The sequence below is a fragment of the Prunus avium genome, chromosome 5 (genome assembly GCF_965620075.1).
Source record: "Prunus avium chromosome 5, drPruAviu1.hap1.1, whole genome shotgun sequence".
Classification (NCBI taxonomy): Eukaryota; Viridiplantae; Streptophyta; class Magnoliopsida; order Rosales; family Rosaceae; genus Prunus; species Prunus avium.
Genome location: NC_142288.1, coordinates 11655296 through 11673369, shown reverse-complemented (window position 1 = coordinate 11673369; position 18074 = coordinate 11655296). Strand labels below are relative to the sequence as shown.

The following is an 18074-nucleotide window of genomic DNA, read 5'->3' as shown; positions in this document are numbered from 1 at the left end:
GTAGACGACCCGAACTTCGGAGAGGAATATTAGCATCTCTTTGCCTCCCAACAGGTGAACTAGTTCTCACACGAACTACTTCACAGAGCAGAACATGGTCCTCAAGCTTGTCAGCAGGAGGCTTGAGTGGAACATCCCGAACATTGCGCATACTGTCAATCACCTGCATCAACGAGATGCTTAACCCTAGCTAATGATGAGGGAACAACTCCTACTTGAGTCTTCTCAGTAAAAGGGATCCTTGGCTTTTTCCTCAAATGGAGACACATCCTTCATCCTCGAAGTCACAGCTTCATTCCTTGAAGACTTAACATCAGCCTTCCTTTTTTAGGGGGTTCCGGCAGAGCACTCCTCCTGCCCAGCCAGCAGATCATCATAGTCTAAACCATTCTGCCTCCATATCTCAACATCTTGGGCAGGGGGCAGACCACCAACTTCCTCCCGATACTCGCTTAGCAGCCACCAGCGGCCACTGCCTCTCCAACCGTCTTTGACCGCCAGTCACGACAACGACCAGCCTAGTCCTACCCAGTTGGTCCTCGCAGCGAAGAAGAGAAGACAAAGAAAAATATACGTGCTCGACTTACCATGGGATGCACGGCAACTCCTCTCTTCAATAAGCAGTACAAATTCTCCAAGATCTTTCTCAAGCTAGAAAGTAGAGAAGTTAAGTTTGCGATGTGAGAAAGAGTGAAGAGAAGCCCTGTATTTATACAAGTTAGACAACCCGTGTCAAGAAGGAATTGCAAGCTCATTCCTATTGGGAATCCAACTCTAAGAATAGTCAGAAACCTACTCCAATTGGGAATCCGATCTACAAAAGGAGTCCAACTCACAGAAGAAAGCCCAGACACAGTTGGAGAGCCCGAAAAATAATTTTATCTCCTACATGCCACACAAGCGCCATGCAGAAGCTGGGGGGCATTTGCGGGAGCAAATATTTTCGTCTCCAATCACAGCACGCCACGTGGAAAAGAAGATTATCCCTTAAATTAATTAATTAAACCAATTTATTTGGTTAATTAATTAAGAGGGATAATATCTTAATTATAAGATATTATCTTTATTTAATAAGATAATATCATTACTTTGGATATTATCCTAATCTTAATTATAGGATATTATCTTATAATTAATGAGATAATATCATTAATTCAAATATAATCAAGTCCGGCTCAATCTCTACGAATTTGAGTAAAGAATAAACTTCATTTAATCAGAGTTTATTCTCTACGAGACTCTACGAAACCCTAGCCCCGAGGCTCCTATAAATAGATGACTTCATTCATCATTCAAGGTACATCTAAACCTACTTCTGATACTCGAGAAAAATACCTAAAGTTCTCTCTCTCCCTCTCCACTTTCCATATTTTCTCCACACAGCTCCGGCCACCACACACGGCTCCGGCCGCTCGGTTTACACCATACATACAACTCCGTACCATTTGCTTAGCTATTATTTTCCTACAAACACTCGAACTAACTTAGGCATCGGAGGGCCTTTGGCCAACACCCCCCGGGTGTGGTCTATTTACTCAAGTTTTTTTTACAGGAATCGAGGAAGAAAGAGAAGGAAGATCGAAGGTTGAAGGATCTAGAAGCAAATATTATCCAGCGAGATTATTTGCACAAACACGTATCATTTGGATCTTGAAGCAAACATGTATTGTATAATCTGAATATTTTTGGATATTGGCAGTTGACAATAGCAACTTGACCACTAATAATTGAACAGTCGACAATGAAGGATTTGTAGATGCTCCTCACCTGTTACTTGTTTTCCCCAAAGATTTGAATAAACCAATTGGCAGATACCCAATTTTCCCTTTAAGATGTGATATAAGAATTATGTTTTAATCATGAATGGTTGCTTAGATAAATTCTTCCCAATATCCAATTGAATATTTAAGTTTTCTTTTAACTTTCTCCGATAAATTCTTCATTGTTGGGTTAAAGAACAGTTAATTCATATTCACGTGAAAATGATGTTTAGATACAAAAGATGAAATTCAGAATTAGAGTTAGAGCATTTGCAATGGTGAGGGTCATTTCAATTTTATTGCAATAAATTGAACTTTTGACTTGCAGTGGTAAAGTTCAATTAATTTCATAGATCAATATTTCATTTTGTGGATCAATAATTCATTTCAGAGGTCAATAAAATGAAGGCTTAAATGTTAAAATGGTCCTTGTGTGTTTACCCATTTGACAAATTTAGTCCCCGTGTTTTCAATTTGGTCGATTTAGTCCTTGTGTTTTACTTCATTATATTGTCCATTCCATTAAGCTGCCGTTTAAAAAACTCATAAATATTATTTAAACTAATTAAAAATCTCTAATTATTTAATAAAACATAAATTTTCAATTTAAAAATAAAAGACCAGCCACCACATTCGAGGGGGGAAGTTGTCACATCCCGGATCGGCTCTGCTGTAGCACGATATTGTCCGCTTTAGGCCCCCCCTCTCTGGCCCTCACGGTTTTTTTTCTGGGGCTCACGACCAACTTCCCAGTGGGTCACCCATCCTGGGATTGCTCTCGCCCCCAACTCGCTTAACTTCGGAGTTCCTACGACTCTGAAGCCAGTGAGCTCCCAAAAGGCCTCGTCCTTGTGTGTTTACCCATTTGACAAATTTAGTCCCCGTGTTTTCAATTTGGTCGATTTAGTCCTTGTGTTTTACTTCATTATATTGTCCATTCCATTAAGCTGCCGTTTAAAAAACTCATAAATATTATTTAAACTAATTAAAAATCTCTAATTATTTAATAAAACATAAATTTTCAATTTAAAAATAAAAGACCAGCCACCACATTCGAGGGGGGAAGTTGTCACATCCCGGATCGGCTCTGCTGTAGCACGATATTGTCCGCTTTAGGCCCCCCCTCTCTGGCCCTCACGGTTTTTTTTCTGGGGCTCACGACCAACTTCCCAGTGGGTCACCCATCCTGGGATTGCTCTCGCCCCCAACTCGCTTAACTTCGGAGTTCCTACGACTCTGAAGCCAGTGAGCTCCCAAAAGGCCTCGTGCTATATGGATGAGGGTGTGCACATATAAGGCACATCACCCCCTCTCCGTTGGTCGATGTGGGATCTCACAATCCACCCTCCTGAAGGGCCCGACGTCCTCGTCGGCACACTCGCACCACAGGGCAAAGTGGCTCTGATACCATTTGTCACATCCCGGATCGGCTCTGCCGTAGCACGATATTGTCCGCTTTGGGCTCCCTCTCTCTGGCCCTCACGGTTTTGTTTCTGGGAGCTCACGACCAACTTCCCAGTGGGTCACCCATCCTGGGATTGCTCTCGCCCCCAACTCGCTTAACTTCGGAGTTCCTATGACTCCGAAGCCAGTGAGCTCCTAAAAGGCCTCGTGCTATATGGATGCGGGTGTGCACATATAAGGCACATCACCCCCTCTTCGTTGGTCGATGTGTGATCTCACAGAAGTGGCTGTTGTTAATATTATGTTAACTCGCAATTGTACGGGGCAATTAGTAGTATAGCAAGACAAGTACGAGGTCGTACCCACGAAGACTGAGAAGTTAAAACTAGTTATGTACTTAGATTCCCAAATTCAAGAAAGTAGGAGGTTATGTCTAAAACAGAATTTAAAACAAGAGTGGTTGTGATTGTTGAACAAAAGAAGCAAAATGAAATTTCAAACAAAAACAAGTAAACAAATGTAACAAAGAGTGGTTTTAAGAGTTGGAAAACAGATTTTGAGACTAGGGCATTCGAATCACCATAACAATTCAATTCTGGGTTATAAAGATTCAAGTAACAAGTCTAATTCAGATTCAAAGATTGATTCTAGCTAAAGTATGATTAGGCCATGGTGTTTGGTCCTAACCTTGTGTTCCTAATTCCCTAATTTGATCATTTGTTGTCTAACCTAAAATTAAGCATTAGGAACCCATTAAGCATAGAAGAACATTTTAAACAACCAAGTATGTATCTAATCCCTGTTGTCGAATGTCCATACATACTCTTCCTATTCATAGTTCAATTCGAATTAAAGCATGGTGTATACTCTTAATTCAAACCAAGATAGTTAACAAACAAGTTCTAATGGTGATCAATCATTCAAACAAGCATGTTAACTTATAAGCATAATGAATAAGAACATGAATCATGAATCAAACTTGAAACTCCAAACTTATAAACCCAGAATATTCATGTTAGGTTACATCGAAGCCCTAGTTATGGATTTAGCTACTCATAATGGAAAAGAGACTTGAACAGAAATGAGAAAACATAATGAATGCAATAAGAGTAGAAAAACCCTTTTTCTGAAGTTTTTGTGGTGTCCAAGGCTTCTCCAAGTGCTTCTCCACTTCTAATGCTTCTCCAAGAGCTTCCCCACTTCTAGAAAGATGTATGAAGGATATGGAGGTGATTTGGGATGAGTTTGAGTGAGTGGTGATGGCTAAGGAAGATGAAATTCGTAGGGAAATGGAAGAGAGGTTTGCTGGAGTTGTTTTGGTGATTGTTGGAGTGTTTGGGATTTTGAGAGTGTTTGAGGATGGTTGGAGTGAATTGTGGGGTTGTGAATCCCAGGATTTGTTGTCTTGAATGTGGAATGGATGTGGTATTTATAGGGAGAGGGGAGTGATAAATCTGAATTCAATATGGCTAATGCATACAACACTTGCATTATAAAAGATGAATTGGTTGATGCACTTCACTAATGCATACAACACTTGCATTATAAAATCTGAATTGGTTGATGCACTTCACCAATAAATCCCACCAGCAGCCCTAGCTCATCTTCATGTCACCATGACCAAGCTTCCAACCAGCTCAATAGCTCATGCCTAGCTCACCATGACCAAGCTTCCAACCAGAAACAATAGCTCATCCTGAGGTCAGCATGACCAGCAACTTCAAGGGCTTACGAATTGGGCTTCACTTAAGCAAATTAAGACTTTAAGCACTCAAACTTGAAGTTAAGAATGTCTTCTTTCCAGCCATATATCATTTGGGCCAATCCAAGGTCGGAGGAGGAAGTTAAGGCCAAAACAAATTGCTAACTCATTTTGCGCGCTGATAAAATCCATCATGAGCATGGCTCTGTGTTTGCTAGGTAACAGACTCCATATTTATCCAATGGGGCTGAATTTTGTATATGTAATAGTACACACCCATTGGAACAACTTTCATGAAGAATGCTGCCTCATCCGAGCTGTGTAGGTTGCTGAAACAAAGCTTGCAATATGACCTACGGAACTGGACTGGCAGGGGGCTGTAGCCAAAATGAGTTTGTCTTTTAAGCTCTTCATCCCTTTATCCAAATCAGGCTTTAACATACATGGATTACATCATTTCATATCCAAAGCCATCATTGTTACCTAAAGCTGAAAGATAAACACAAAAAGGATTAAAAGCACAAGTTTAACTCAAAAACATAACCAAATCATAAGCTAGAAGGGTACAAAATGATATACAATTATGAACCGATCAGTGGCTGCGTGGGATGGCTCATAGTGGTTTGGTGTTGGCTGCTGGAGAGAAGAAGAGGGTTTAGAGGTTGGGTTTCCAATTTTTTTAAAATTAAAAATTTTCTTATTTTGTTAATCTTATTTTTTTAAGAGAAACAAAAATAAGCACAAGGCAGTGCAGCAATAGGCTAGCGGGTAAGCTTAATAAGATAAAAGGATAAGCATGATTGCAAGAGCCAACAATCCATTTGTTCCTGTTCATCCTTCTTTTCGTGGCTGTCAGGATCCTTTTGCTCTTGCTAATGTTTTCACCAGCCCATGGATTGTATTATGGGCATGTAGTAGAAGAGACTGCGTTGATGCAAATCGGATAAGTTTTTGACTTATTTACTGTAGTGCATTTTGAAACTTTGGTCAAATCTCACTTTGCTCCCTGAAAGTTAAAATGGCACACTTAACCCCTTTGACCATGGTTTTGTGTTCCAATTTGCCCCTGCTGTTACCTCCATTCATAACTCTGTCAATTTTGAAGATGTGGCAGGGCTATTTTCGTAATTTTCACCACAAATGATGATGTATCATGTACATGGCCCACTTTTTTTTTTTTTTGTGTGTGAAGTGAAATAACATATTAATAAAAATTAAAATAATATAATTAAATATTGTTCTTCGTCTCTCTCTCGACCTCTCCCCTTCTTCCTCTAGTTTCACCATCATACCACAACCACCACCCAACACAAAGCTACCCTCACCACCACCACTCCAACCCCACCGGAAAATCACCCACCTGCACCACAGTATAGTGCACCCATCTTCAACCTCGCAAAGACACATCATTGAAAATCAGCAACAGAAAAACCCTCTGAGTAATGCTTATGGGATTTCAACCTAAAGAATTTATCAATCGTCCATGTGAATATTACAGACAGAAGCTCCCCAACTTGCTCAGCCTCCGTTTTTGGTCTAACAACCCAAAAACAGTCAACAAAAGAAAATTCACAATATTATAACAATAATAAACACCAAAAATCACACAACATAGCCTAATTTAGAAAACCCATTAACTCAATCATATAGGGCAATGCATATGATGCTACAAACAACATTCTCTTATACTACACACTGAAATAAATGTGGACAAAATTACTCTGCTTATTTTCTGAAGCATTGCCCTGTTTTTGTTTTATGTTGGCATTGATTTTGAGTTTTGAAGAAAATGTTCGATGATGACGAAAAGCAAATGGGCGAACAAAATCTAATGCTATGTAGATTGTCTGCAACTTCCACTTGTGGAATGGCTTTGAGGATCTTTGAATTTTGTATAATTCTACTTGTAGGCCCATATCTAGGGCTTTCTTGGCCCAAGATGCAGAGGTCTCGAGCAAGCGAAGAATGGTGGGGATTTGAGTAGCGGCTGAGGTGTGGAGGCTGGGAGGGCTTGGGACATGATGCCATGATCGTGCTCCATGTCGACTACGACAAAGTCATAGCCAAAGAGGCCATCAATCTCAGCGAGGGTTAGGGAGAAGGAGATGAGGTAGTTGTGGCAGTGGAGGTGTGGTTGGAAAAGGTGGTTGATTTGATGGGTGCGGAGGTGGCGGTGAGGTTTAGGGTTTTGACTGGTGGCTGCTTTGGGTGGTAGTTGTGGTCTGATGGTGAAGTTAGGGGAAAGAGAGGGCGCAAAGAGAATGAGAGAGATGAAGAAGAAGATATTTTTTTAAATTAATTTTTTTTTAATTAAACAGTAATTACATTATTTTAATTTTTATTAATATATTATTTCACTTTAGCAAAAAGCAGATGAGGATTAATAGTAATTTTATTTTAGTTAACAGCTATTTTCTAATTTTTTTTAATTTCAAGTCCTCTCAATTGCATATACGTAAATGTGACTCCTATATTAAACATGCCTATATCACATGGGCTTACTCATTGACTCGTAACGTATAAATCCACTTGATGAAGCCCAAAATTAAAATAGTTCATTTATCATATTCTAATTATTAAATATTTTCTTGAGTTAAACCTAAATTTTCTTTTAAAATTTAGGTTTACATTTCAAATTATTTTAAATAGTATAAAATAATTGTAATTAATAAAAAATCTCTCCCAATGGCAACACCACCACCCAATCCAATCCACCTTCTCTTGCCCAACCCAACCACCCTTCATCACCAATGGATCCCGAACTTCTACATTCAATTTTCATGCATTTATCCGCATTTCACAATATCTGAACCATTTTTATAATCTACCGTTTATTACATGACACATCAGCATTTATTTATTTTTATTTTTATTTTTATCAGAAAATTGTTTAAAAATTAACAATTATTTTATCATTAAAAAAAACTAAGTAAATAAAATTAAAAAACATGTCGTTGCCACCATAGGTGGGGGGAAGGGGCTATGACTTCTTTGGCAAAAGGGCTTAGGATGAGGCTGCTTCAATCTTCACATTCATTCATTGAGGATCCTTTTTCTCCCTAAGGCTGAGACAACAATTGGGTGGTGGGTTTTGTCCCTATTGCTTTGGGGCTCACTGGTGTAGCTAGGGGCGGACGCACGTTGGGACAAGAGGGGTCAAACGACCCCTTGGAAGGCTGGAAAGTTGGCAAGGGACTCCATGAAAGCCCCCTTAGACAGCTGCTGGAAGCCTCCTTGTATGCACACCAAGTGCTCGACGAAAGTCCCTTCCTCTGCTGCGCATTGCGCTTCTATGTTTTTTTTTTTTTTTAAAACGAGCCTTGCCAAACGACGTTGTTTGGTCCAAGGCTCAGTCAATTTTTTTAAATTGATCTGGCCTCAAAACAACGTCGTTTTGGGCCAAGTTTTTTTATAAATAAATAATAAAATAAATAAATAAATAAATAAAAAACAACTAACAGCATCACTACTTACCCGAGCCCAACTCTGCACAGCTTCTCTCCAAACCTTTAGTCCCAATTTCACAGCTCTTCCAACCCTCTCAAACCCTAACCTCCCAACCTCCATCAACTCTTCGCCAGTGGCCCAGTGCCGATCACCACCACCTTGTGCCGCCATCCGCTGCCCTTTTTTTCAACTACAAGTAAGCATGGCAAAATTTATATTAATAAATTTATAGTGATAATATATTTTGGAACTTTTACACTAAGCCCCTTTGGGCACATAATCCTGGATCCGCCACTGGGTGTAGCCGTAGTTGGCTGCCTCTCTCGCTCTCCCTTGATTTGGGATTACTGACACTCAACAAGGCCTAGAAAGAGATTTTATGAAATCCGGATCTTTTTAACAGAATACTGCAATTAAATATGCAAATTCATAACTGAAAATTAATTGGCCACAAATACTGCATATGAAAATCTTATGAGTGCTGCTAAACGAACCCTAAAATTAACTGAGTACACCCTACTACAAAAGTATATATTGAATTACCGATTTACCCTAATATAAAATGACCAAAAAGGATATATGGAATTGTGAAACAATTATAATTTTAATAAGTACACCCTACTAACAATATTCAACCCTAATCAAGAGATTACTTGGTGCCCATCTTTGTGATCAGCAAGCCATAATCGCTTGGAGCAGTCAAAGCCAGAATCGACCAATTTTGCATATTGATTGGAGAGCTTAAAAGGTAGCCTTGCTGTTTCTAAATTTTGAACTTTTGGCTGTTTACTGATTATTTATGAATAGGTTTCCCCCAACCGCTGCTACAGTGAGCTCTTCCCTACTCTTGGGTATTTGTAGCCTCCCTGACACCATATTTAGAGTAAGCGTTCAATCTTCCATTGGGGAAGAAATCTTTCGAAAAATAAATAAGAAATTACATGTGCTTTCCAATTCAATATTGGACTACATGTTGTGTTTTCTAATTAATTTTTCTTTGGTGTAGAATGCTGTGATATGGCATTGGCGGATTCAGAGTGTAATAAGCATGAAAACTCCGAATTGAGATTGTCATGCTTCAGTAACAAGGTTGGTTTTCTTGTATCTTGTCATTAGGAATACCCATGCCTTGTTAGATCGATCATATTGTTCAAAATTTAGTTATGGCATGTTGGTTTAGGCTAAAACATGTGTATTGAACAATGACGAATATGAGGGTTTTTTTTTACAACATCCAGAAGATGTATCTAAGCAAGACACCGACATCAATAAACAATGTGTTTTAGACTACGGAAACGAATTTATCACAAATGAGGTAAATTAATGAATATTTATACATTTATTTTATAATTGTGTACATTAATTTAATTATTAGTGATTTTACAGATATTTAAAAGTCGCGATGCATTAATAAGATGGACTCGTGAACAAGGGAAAACAAATGGCTTTGTGATTATCATTAAGAGGTCAGATATTGGAGGAGCTGGTAAATTCAAGACTGGTCGAATTCTATTTTGTTGTGAGAGGGGTGGCCAATTTAGGAAAAAAAAGGTTGTGGAATTAGATAGCATGACAACACACAAGCTTGATCAAAGTTCAAACCCTTTGAAGAAAAAAAGTGTGAAGTCTACTGGTACGAAGAAGTGTGGTTGCCCCTTTTCATTGAAAGGTGTGAACTGTGGTCCTGGAGATGCATGGCAACTTGAGGTTGTATGTGGAGTTCATAACCATCCTGCAGCACTAAATATGGAAGGCCATTCATATGCAGGGAGATTAACTGTGGAAGAGAATTTACTAGTGGTTGACATGTCTAAGAGTTTGGCTAGGCCAAAGGATATATTATATACTCTTAAACGTAGAGATAGGTTGAATGTGACCACAATGAAGACAATCTACAATGCCAGACAAAAAAGTAGGGTGATTGAGAAAGTAGGTATGTCAGAGATGCAGGTATTGCTACAAAAGTTGTTTGCCCATGAGTATGCAGAGTGGCATAGAAGCTATGGTACCGCTAATATTATAAGTGATTTGTTTTATGCTCACCCTACAAGTATTAAGCTACTGCGCGCATTTCCTCATATTTTGATCATGGATTGCACATATAAGACAAATAGGTTTCGCTATCCACTTTTGGAGATTGTGGGGGTGACGTCTACACATCTTACATTCTCAATTGCATTTGTTTATCTTAGTGCCGAGAAAGAAGACAACTACATATGGGCATTGGCTAGATTGAGGAGTGTTATGGATGATAATTCGATTCCTAGTGTTATTGTCACAGATAGAGAGTTAGCTCTCATGAATGCACTCCATAAAGTCTTTCCAAGTGTTCGACATTTATTATGTACATGGCATATTAATAAAGGAGTCTTAGGAAAGTGAAAAAATGTATTTGAAGACAAAGCTAGTTCAGACAAATTTTTAATTTCATGGAATATGCTTGTTTCATCAAATACAGAAGCCGAGTATGAAAGACATCTACTGGCCTTACAAACCAACTTCAAATATCACAATTCTATCATCAACTATGTGAAAGAGATGTGGTTGATTCCTTATAAAGAAAGATTTGTTGCTGCTTGGACGAACACATGTATGCATTTTGGGAATACAACATCAAATAGGTATTTATTATTGATTTTCAATTAATATTTATATAGCATACAATATATATTACTTCACATGAAACATGTTGCTACAATATACAGGGCGGAGACTGCACATGCAAAGTTGAAGAAACAACTTGGTAATAGCATGTGTACGTTTGGAACATCATGGGACAAAATTCTTCCTTTAATAGAATTGCAACACACTGAGATAAAGGCATCATTTGAGAAGAGTCTGTCATTTGTGCAACATGACTGCAGGAAAGAAGACTTCAAGGAGTTGATTGGTTTTGTATCTATTTCTGCATTGGATAATATTATGGTTGAGCTAAAGCGGTTAGATTATATTGGGGTTGATCTTATATCATGTGGTTGCATAATAAAACACACACATGGATTACCATGTGCACATGAGATGCAAGAGTTCAAACGGACTCATAGGCCCATTCCACTTGACTGTATTCATCCTCGTTGGAGAAAGTTAGATTTTTTGGAGCCCCGACCTACTACTACACCGAACAATCCTCCAGAAAATGCACAGTTAGAATTATTTGTGAAGTGGTTTCAAAGTTGTAATTCTAAGACAAAGAGACATATTAGCATGAAGTTACAAGAGATTATGAATCCCGCATCTACCACACTTACACAACCCCAGTTGAAGATTAAAATAAAAGGTCGTCCAAAAGTTGACACATCTACTCGACGTTTGCCTTCTGCTTTTGAGGTTGTTACAACACCGCCATGTAAGAAGCCAAAGACCATACCCCAAAAGCGATCAGTTTTGAATAGTCAAACACAACCATTGCCATATGTGTATCTAAAGAAGCCGCCTTCGAAGTTACCTGTAAGTAATTACAATATTAAATTTGTATACTGTCGTTTATATTGTAATTTGGGTGTAATTGTAATATGCAGGTCTATAGGCCTAAACCCAGTGTAGATGACTCTTGCTTAACACCAGAGTTTAACAAGTGGTTTCCTAAACATATGTTGATACATATTAGAGGGGCACAAGATGTTAAGAGTGATGGTAATTGTGGTTTTAGAGCCATTGGATCATTGATGGGGTTTGGTGACAATGCTTGGCGCAAAGTACGCAGGGACTTGTTGAAGGAGTTGAGGAAAGAATCTATCATATATGAGTTAATATTAAATGGTAAGGAACGAGTACAACATATTGAGTATATGTTGGACTATTTTGAGGACTTCCCACTTCAAGATAGGTGGATGACTATACCAGATATGGGACACCTCATTGCATCTTGTTATAATGTAATCCTCATGGCTTGGTCAGTGCATTAGTCACTTACATTTTTTCCATACGAGACTGCTCCATTGGATTCTATCTATCGCCGTGAGATTTCAATTGGATTTGTTAACCACAATCACTGGATTAAGGTAAAACAATTAAGATGTTTATATATATATATATATATATATATATATATATATATATATATATATATTTGCTTACTATTCTTTTCACATAATTGGTTTTATTTAATTTTTCTGCTTTTACAGGTTTATTTGGAAAGTCAACACCCTATGCCACCAGTTGATCAGCGTTGGTTGAGATGTGCAACCATAACTGCATCAGATTGGATTACGCCATATCAGGATCGTATACGTCAATTTAGATATGAAGCTGGCGTAGCGGACCCTTATGATAATGACCCTATATTTATTGAGTAGTTTTGTAAAGCATCATATTGGTGACCTTAATTATTATTTGCATTTTCATTATACCATTAACAGTTCTTGTTTTGTAACATAAATATAATAATTATGATGGCTTTTTGCTCATTTGGCTTCTACCAGCACAAAAAATGTTATGAGATACTTTGTGGTTGATTCCCCATTTGTCCTATTGTGTTTTTAACGAAAGAGGTGATTGCAAGAACTTGGAATTGCAAAAAAGTGTTAATAGTTTTAGTAGAAGCATAAATCCATATGAAAAGTGAAAGATTTATAAATACTATTAAAAAAATAAAGCTCAAAATCAACTATAAAATAATGCTATAAGTATTAGAGTCTACCATGGGTATTTTTGGTAGTTCCATAGGGTGTACTTAGTTAATTTTACATTTTCATTAAAATATCAGGGTGTACTTAGATCGTAGGGTATTTTTGGTAGTTCCATAGGGTGTACTTAGTTAATTTTACATTTTGATTAAAATATTAGGGTGTACTTAGATCGTAGGGTGTACTCAGTTAATTTTAGGGTTCGTTTAGCAGCACTCAAATCTTATATGTGCCTGCCAACTATAGAATCTAGTAAAAAAAAGGTGTGTGTGTGAGGAAAAGAGAGTGAGGGGCGGCTCCCATGGATGGCAGTGAGGATCGGAGGCTGGGTCGGGGTAGATGTTTTATTTTTCTCCTACGGGGAAGATGGTTGCTGCTTGCTGGGATACCCTTTTTTTTTTTTTTTTTTTTTTCAGAGTTATTGGATAAATATAATAATACAATTATGATGATGTGGACTTATTAAAGTTCATTGGATTAATCTAATAGTTAACATTATCTAAAATGCATGTAAATGCACGGATAATAAATGCAAAGACTCGGGATTCCTCCCTCAATATGTGTCTCTCACTTTGTTATCAATTATATTGCATAATTTTTTTTTAATCTATTGCTTATTCCATTAATTTATATGATAATAGAGATTCTACATGTATGCATCATGCTTCAACCTCTAGAAATATTTAAATTATGTTTGATGCCTCATTATCATGTTTTTTTTGTCTCTTATTATTAGGCTCGCTCTTATTAGGAACACAATGAACTACATATTGGTCTATAATTGGTGCAACTGTGTTAATTCAACACTCAATACATGAATGGTTTCTAGTCTTGCAAAACCTATAACAAGAGCATATACATCAATGAGTCGGAAAAAATTGCAAGGAAAAATAAACTTATCTGACTTGAATTAATGGTGTTGTGTTTGCAGTTATGAGTCGGAAAGATCTAGCTTGGAAGCATGCAGAAGAAATAGAAGCGGAAAATACTTATGATGCTCATTTCTAGATTATCATCATTTGGCTCGTTGTCATCATGGTATACAACGTCGTAATAAAGAAAAAATGAATTGCTTAGAAGGATCGGAGAAGGTTCAAGAGGAGAGAGTCAGAGTTTGGAATCTCTTGCAAAGCTCAAGTAACTTTGACCCAGTGTAAGGGCTTTAACGAATTTGTCCTCGGGGCATTAGCAGCACCAGTGCCACGACCTTCTCCAAGACTTGTCGGCCCAGAAGAAGCTCTGCCCCTTCCAATGGCTGGTGGTGCATTAGATCCCTTTGCTCCAGGTGGTGGAGGAGGTGGTGCTGGTGGTGGAGGCGGCGGGGTTGGCCTTCCCAGTCCTGAAGGAGGTGGAGGTGGGGGTGATGGCCTAGTATTATTACCAAGGCTACCACTCATAGGAGGAGGTGGAGGAGGTGGTGGTCCACGACCAAAACTATAACTGGATGGTGGAGGAGGTGGAGGAGGCGGTGGTCCACGACCAGAACTAGAACTGGATGGTGGAGGAGGTGGAGGAGGCGGTGGTCCACGACCGGAATTAGAAATGGATGGTAGAGGAGGAGGAGGTGGTTGTAGCTTGTTAGTTGCAGGAAGAGGAGGAGGTGGCTGTTGCGGTGGCTGTGCTGTTATTGATTGTACCTTGTTGGGTGCACTTCCAAAAAACGGAGGAAGTGGAGGTGGGGGTGGCGGCAAAGACTCTTGACTAGATTTAGGAGGGGGTCGTGGTGGTGAGGGAGGACGTAGTGGTGGACCTTTGCTAGAGACACAACGAGGTGGTGGTACTGGTGGACCTCTGCTAGTACTGGAAGGTAGGGGGTCTAAAGAATCTCTACAAGCACCAATGGAAGGAGGTGGTGGTGGTCTTTCGTAAAAGAATCTACTTAGAAGCGTCATTTTCCTCTCTTTCTTGAATTTTACCAACTGAGCTGAATTGAGCGTACCAATTAGCTATTTTATCAAATAAATAAAAGTTTGAATTTCGGTGGAAGAAGAAGAGAAGAGAGCACGCGTGTTTTTTCCCCCTTTTTCAGCTTTTCTTTATAAGACGACGTCGTATAATTTGCTCGGCTTTCTATTTTCATTTAAGTTGGAACACGCGTTTTGAGTGCCAAACCTAATTAATGCAATTTATTGTGGGTAACTAACTTTTAAATTTTTGGAAAGAAAACTGATATGACTTCAGCACCACCAGTACCCTTCCCAATCCCAACCGGATTCTGAGCCTTTGCATTTAATATCGGTGCATTTATACGATTTAAAGGAATATTAATCATTTGATTAATGACCAAGATTCTACCACGTCAACATAATTATATGAAATTTAAAACTCACCTTATGTACTGTATCAATCACCCGCAATATTTGGATCAAATGTTTAAGATTCCTTTAAATGTATATAAATGCATCGATGCTAAATGCAGAAACTCCGGATCCATCCCAAAACACTATCACACGTTTTGATTTTTTTCTCCTTCAACCCTCTTATCTAAGTACGTCTCTTTACTTTTCTGTTCTTCAGGCACAACAACTTCCCTCCATCTTTACTTTATCCCTTCCAAAATTATGGCATTTCTTAAATCTGTATATTGGGCTAAAATTTATCCCTGCCACTGATTGTAAATTCTATTTTATTTTTTTCCCGTTCTTACAAAATTTATGCCTATCCTCAAATTGATACCTCCTAGTATAGTAAAAAATCAAATACTGAAATGGAAATGTGTGAAAGGGTGTGAGAGAAGATAATGGTAGTTTCTCTTTTAAAAATTATTTACCCAAAACAAATTGCATTAATTAGGTTTATTGTTCACACTGATGTTCACCATTGGATATAATCCAACAGTAGTTTACCCAAGACAATCCCTAGTCGATGGGAAATTAATTGATACGTTAGTTATGATAAGAAATCAATTGCTAAGAAAACAAAGAAACAAGAAAAAAATGGAGGTTGTTGCTTCAAGTCCTCTGAGTTGCATATACGTAAATGTGACTCCCATATTAAACATGTTTATATCATATGGGCTTACTCATTGACCTATAACTAACGAAAGTATAAATCCACTTGATGAAGCCCAAAAGTAAAATAGTTCATCTATCATATCCTATTACTAAATATTTTCTTGAGTTAGACCTAAATTTTCTTTAAAAATTAGGGTTACATTTCAAATGATTTTAAATAGTATAAAATAATTGTAATTAAAAAAAATCTCTCTACCTCACCCAACGGTAACACCACCACCCAATCCACCTTCTCTTGCCCAACCCAACCACCCTCCCTCACCAATGGATCACGAGCCTCTGCATTTAGTCTTCATGCATTTACCTGCATTTCATAATATCTGAACCATTCTTATAATCTAATCGTTTATGACATGACACATATGTTATATAACTAAGGGAAATTGTAGAGAGAATTGGAAAGTAGAGAAAGACAATAGAATTTGTGTCAATCAACTTGTATTTCTCATCATGATATTTGAATACATACATTGAGCTTCGGGCTCCTTAACTTCTTTAGAAATTTTCCTTCAATAATTTATATAATGTATGACATTTTACATCTCTCAGGATTTATTCCTATGTATTCTTCAAAAGATTGCTTCTGGCGATATGCTTAACTTCATAATCTTTTTAGAATTTTCATCTCCAATTCCTTTATTAAATCAAGGGAAGCCTTTGTAAACTCTTCAAGAGTTCTAACAAAATTCTTCATATATATACTGTAATGATGGTAAACTCAGTTCCAAATTATTTATATATCCCTTTTGTAATAGATATTCATTAAGACGATTATACCATATTCTTCCACAATACTTTAATCCACACAAGGATCGTTACAAGCCATCATATTTTAAATCATTTGCTTCAGGCATTCTGAATCCTTCGAGAATTTTTATACACATAAATTTTTCATAAAAATGCATAACATAGCTGCATATGTTTACCATCATAATCCCATGTCTTTATTGGGAAACGTTGTGCCATATCATCAAGTGATTTATTTCACTTCATCTCAAACACCAATTTGTAACATATACATTTTTATATCATTTTGGTGTTTTAACTATAGGTTCAATAATTGCACTTTTTCCGGAAATATTCAACTTTACTGGACTGCCTCTTCCAGTTGGCCAATCTTTATTTACATTTGTCGACAATTATAACAAGTGGTGCAATATTATCATGTATAGCCCTTGATAACTTTAGTACGTACTATAAACCAATATATCATCAATTCATGATCCCACAATTCTCATATGCATGTGCATGCATAATTTATAAGCATCTCATTGCTTTCATTATTTCTGGTATCAGTGCCACTTCAGAGGCTTTCATTGTCACTTCATGGACAAATATCTCTTTTAAGACGTATAATTTATAGAATGTGGATCATAACCTCTTCTAGAGTGTTATTTTGAGTAGGGCTTAAACTTTGCAATTAATCTCCTCTTCTGAGGAATTAAGTCTTTGGAACCTATAGATCTGTCATGCTTCAGGCATCCAATAGCTTTTATGGGGAGTTCAATTTTTGCAATCTATAAATTTGTCATGCTTCAGGCATGCAACAAATTGGTTATTAGTAGTCACTAACTTTGTGTCTGTATTTGCTTATGGTCATTTGACTTACAATCCTTTTTGTGTTTGAATATGCTTCTGGCATTTTTCTTTTATACCAATTTGTTTGATGAGACAATAATAAATGTATTCCATAATCATTCACGTCGTTATTTTGTTCTTTCAGGAACAACCAATTCTCCCCCTAACGACGGGAATTTTGGTCTCATCAAAATAATACCAAGAATGTCATAAGTATTGTCCTTCGGGGACCTTAATTCATGTCATACGTATTGTCCTTCAAGAACGTTAATGCATTCGGCGTGCATAATATTAATATTGACATGTTAATGGGTTGTCCTTCTGGGACTTTAATCTATTCAGTGTATTATCAATGTATTCAACTTGCAATCTTCACAATTTGCATTGTATTTAATCATTTAGAAATAGATACATATCAAGATGATTCAAGCCTTTCCTCTAGAATGGTCTTTTGCATATAATCCAAGTCATTCTTCTAGAATGATATTTTGTACATAATGCAAGTCGTTCTTCTGGAACACTCTGTTTGTACATAAAACATGTC

At 37.6% G+C, this 18074-nt stretch overlaps 1 protein-coding gene and 1 non-coding gene across 2 annotated transcripts; both read left to right on the top strand.

Moving 5' to 3' along the window:
- Positions 1-6518: 6518 nt before the first annotated feature.
- LOC148294299 (small nucleolar RNA R16) lies at positions 6519-6609 on the top strand. Its single transcript, XR_015836160.1, has one exon. It is a non-coding gene; the product is annotated as a small nucleolar RNA R16 (small nucleolar RNA).
- A 2721-nt stretch (positions 6610-9330) lies between these two features.
- Positions 9331-12608, top strand: LOC110768263 (uncharacterized). Its single transcript, XM_088253689.1, has 5 exons — positions 9331-9402; positions 9700-10601; positions 11019-11760; positions 11832-12188; positions 12438-12608. The coding sequence occupies exons 1-5, from the start codon at positions 9331-9333 to the stop codon at positions 12606-12608; spliced, it is 2244 nt and encodes a 747-aa protein (XP_088109815.1).
- Positions 12609-18074: the final 5466 nt, after the last annotated feature.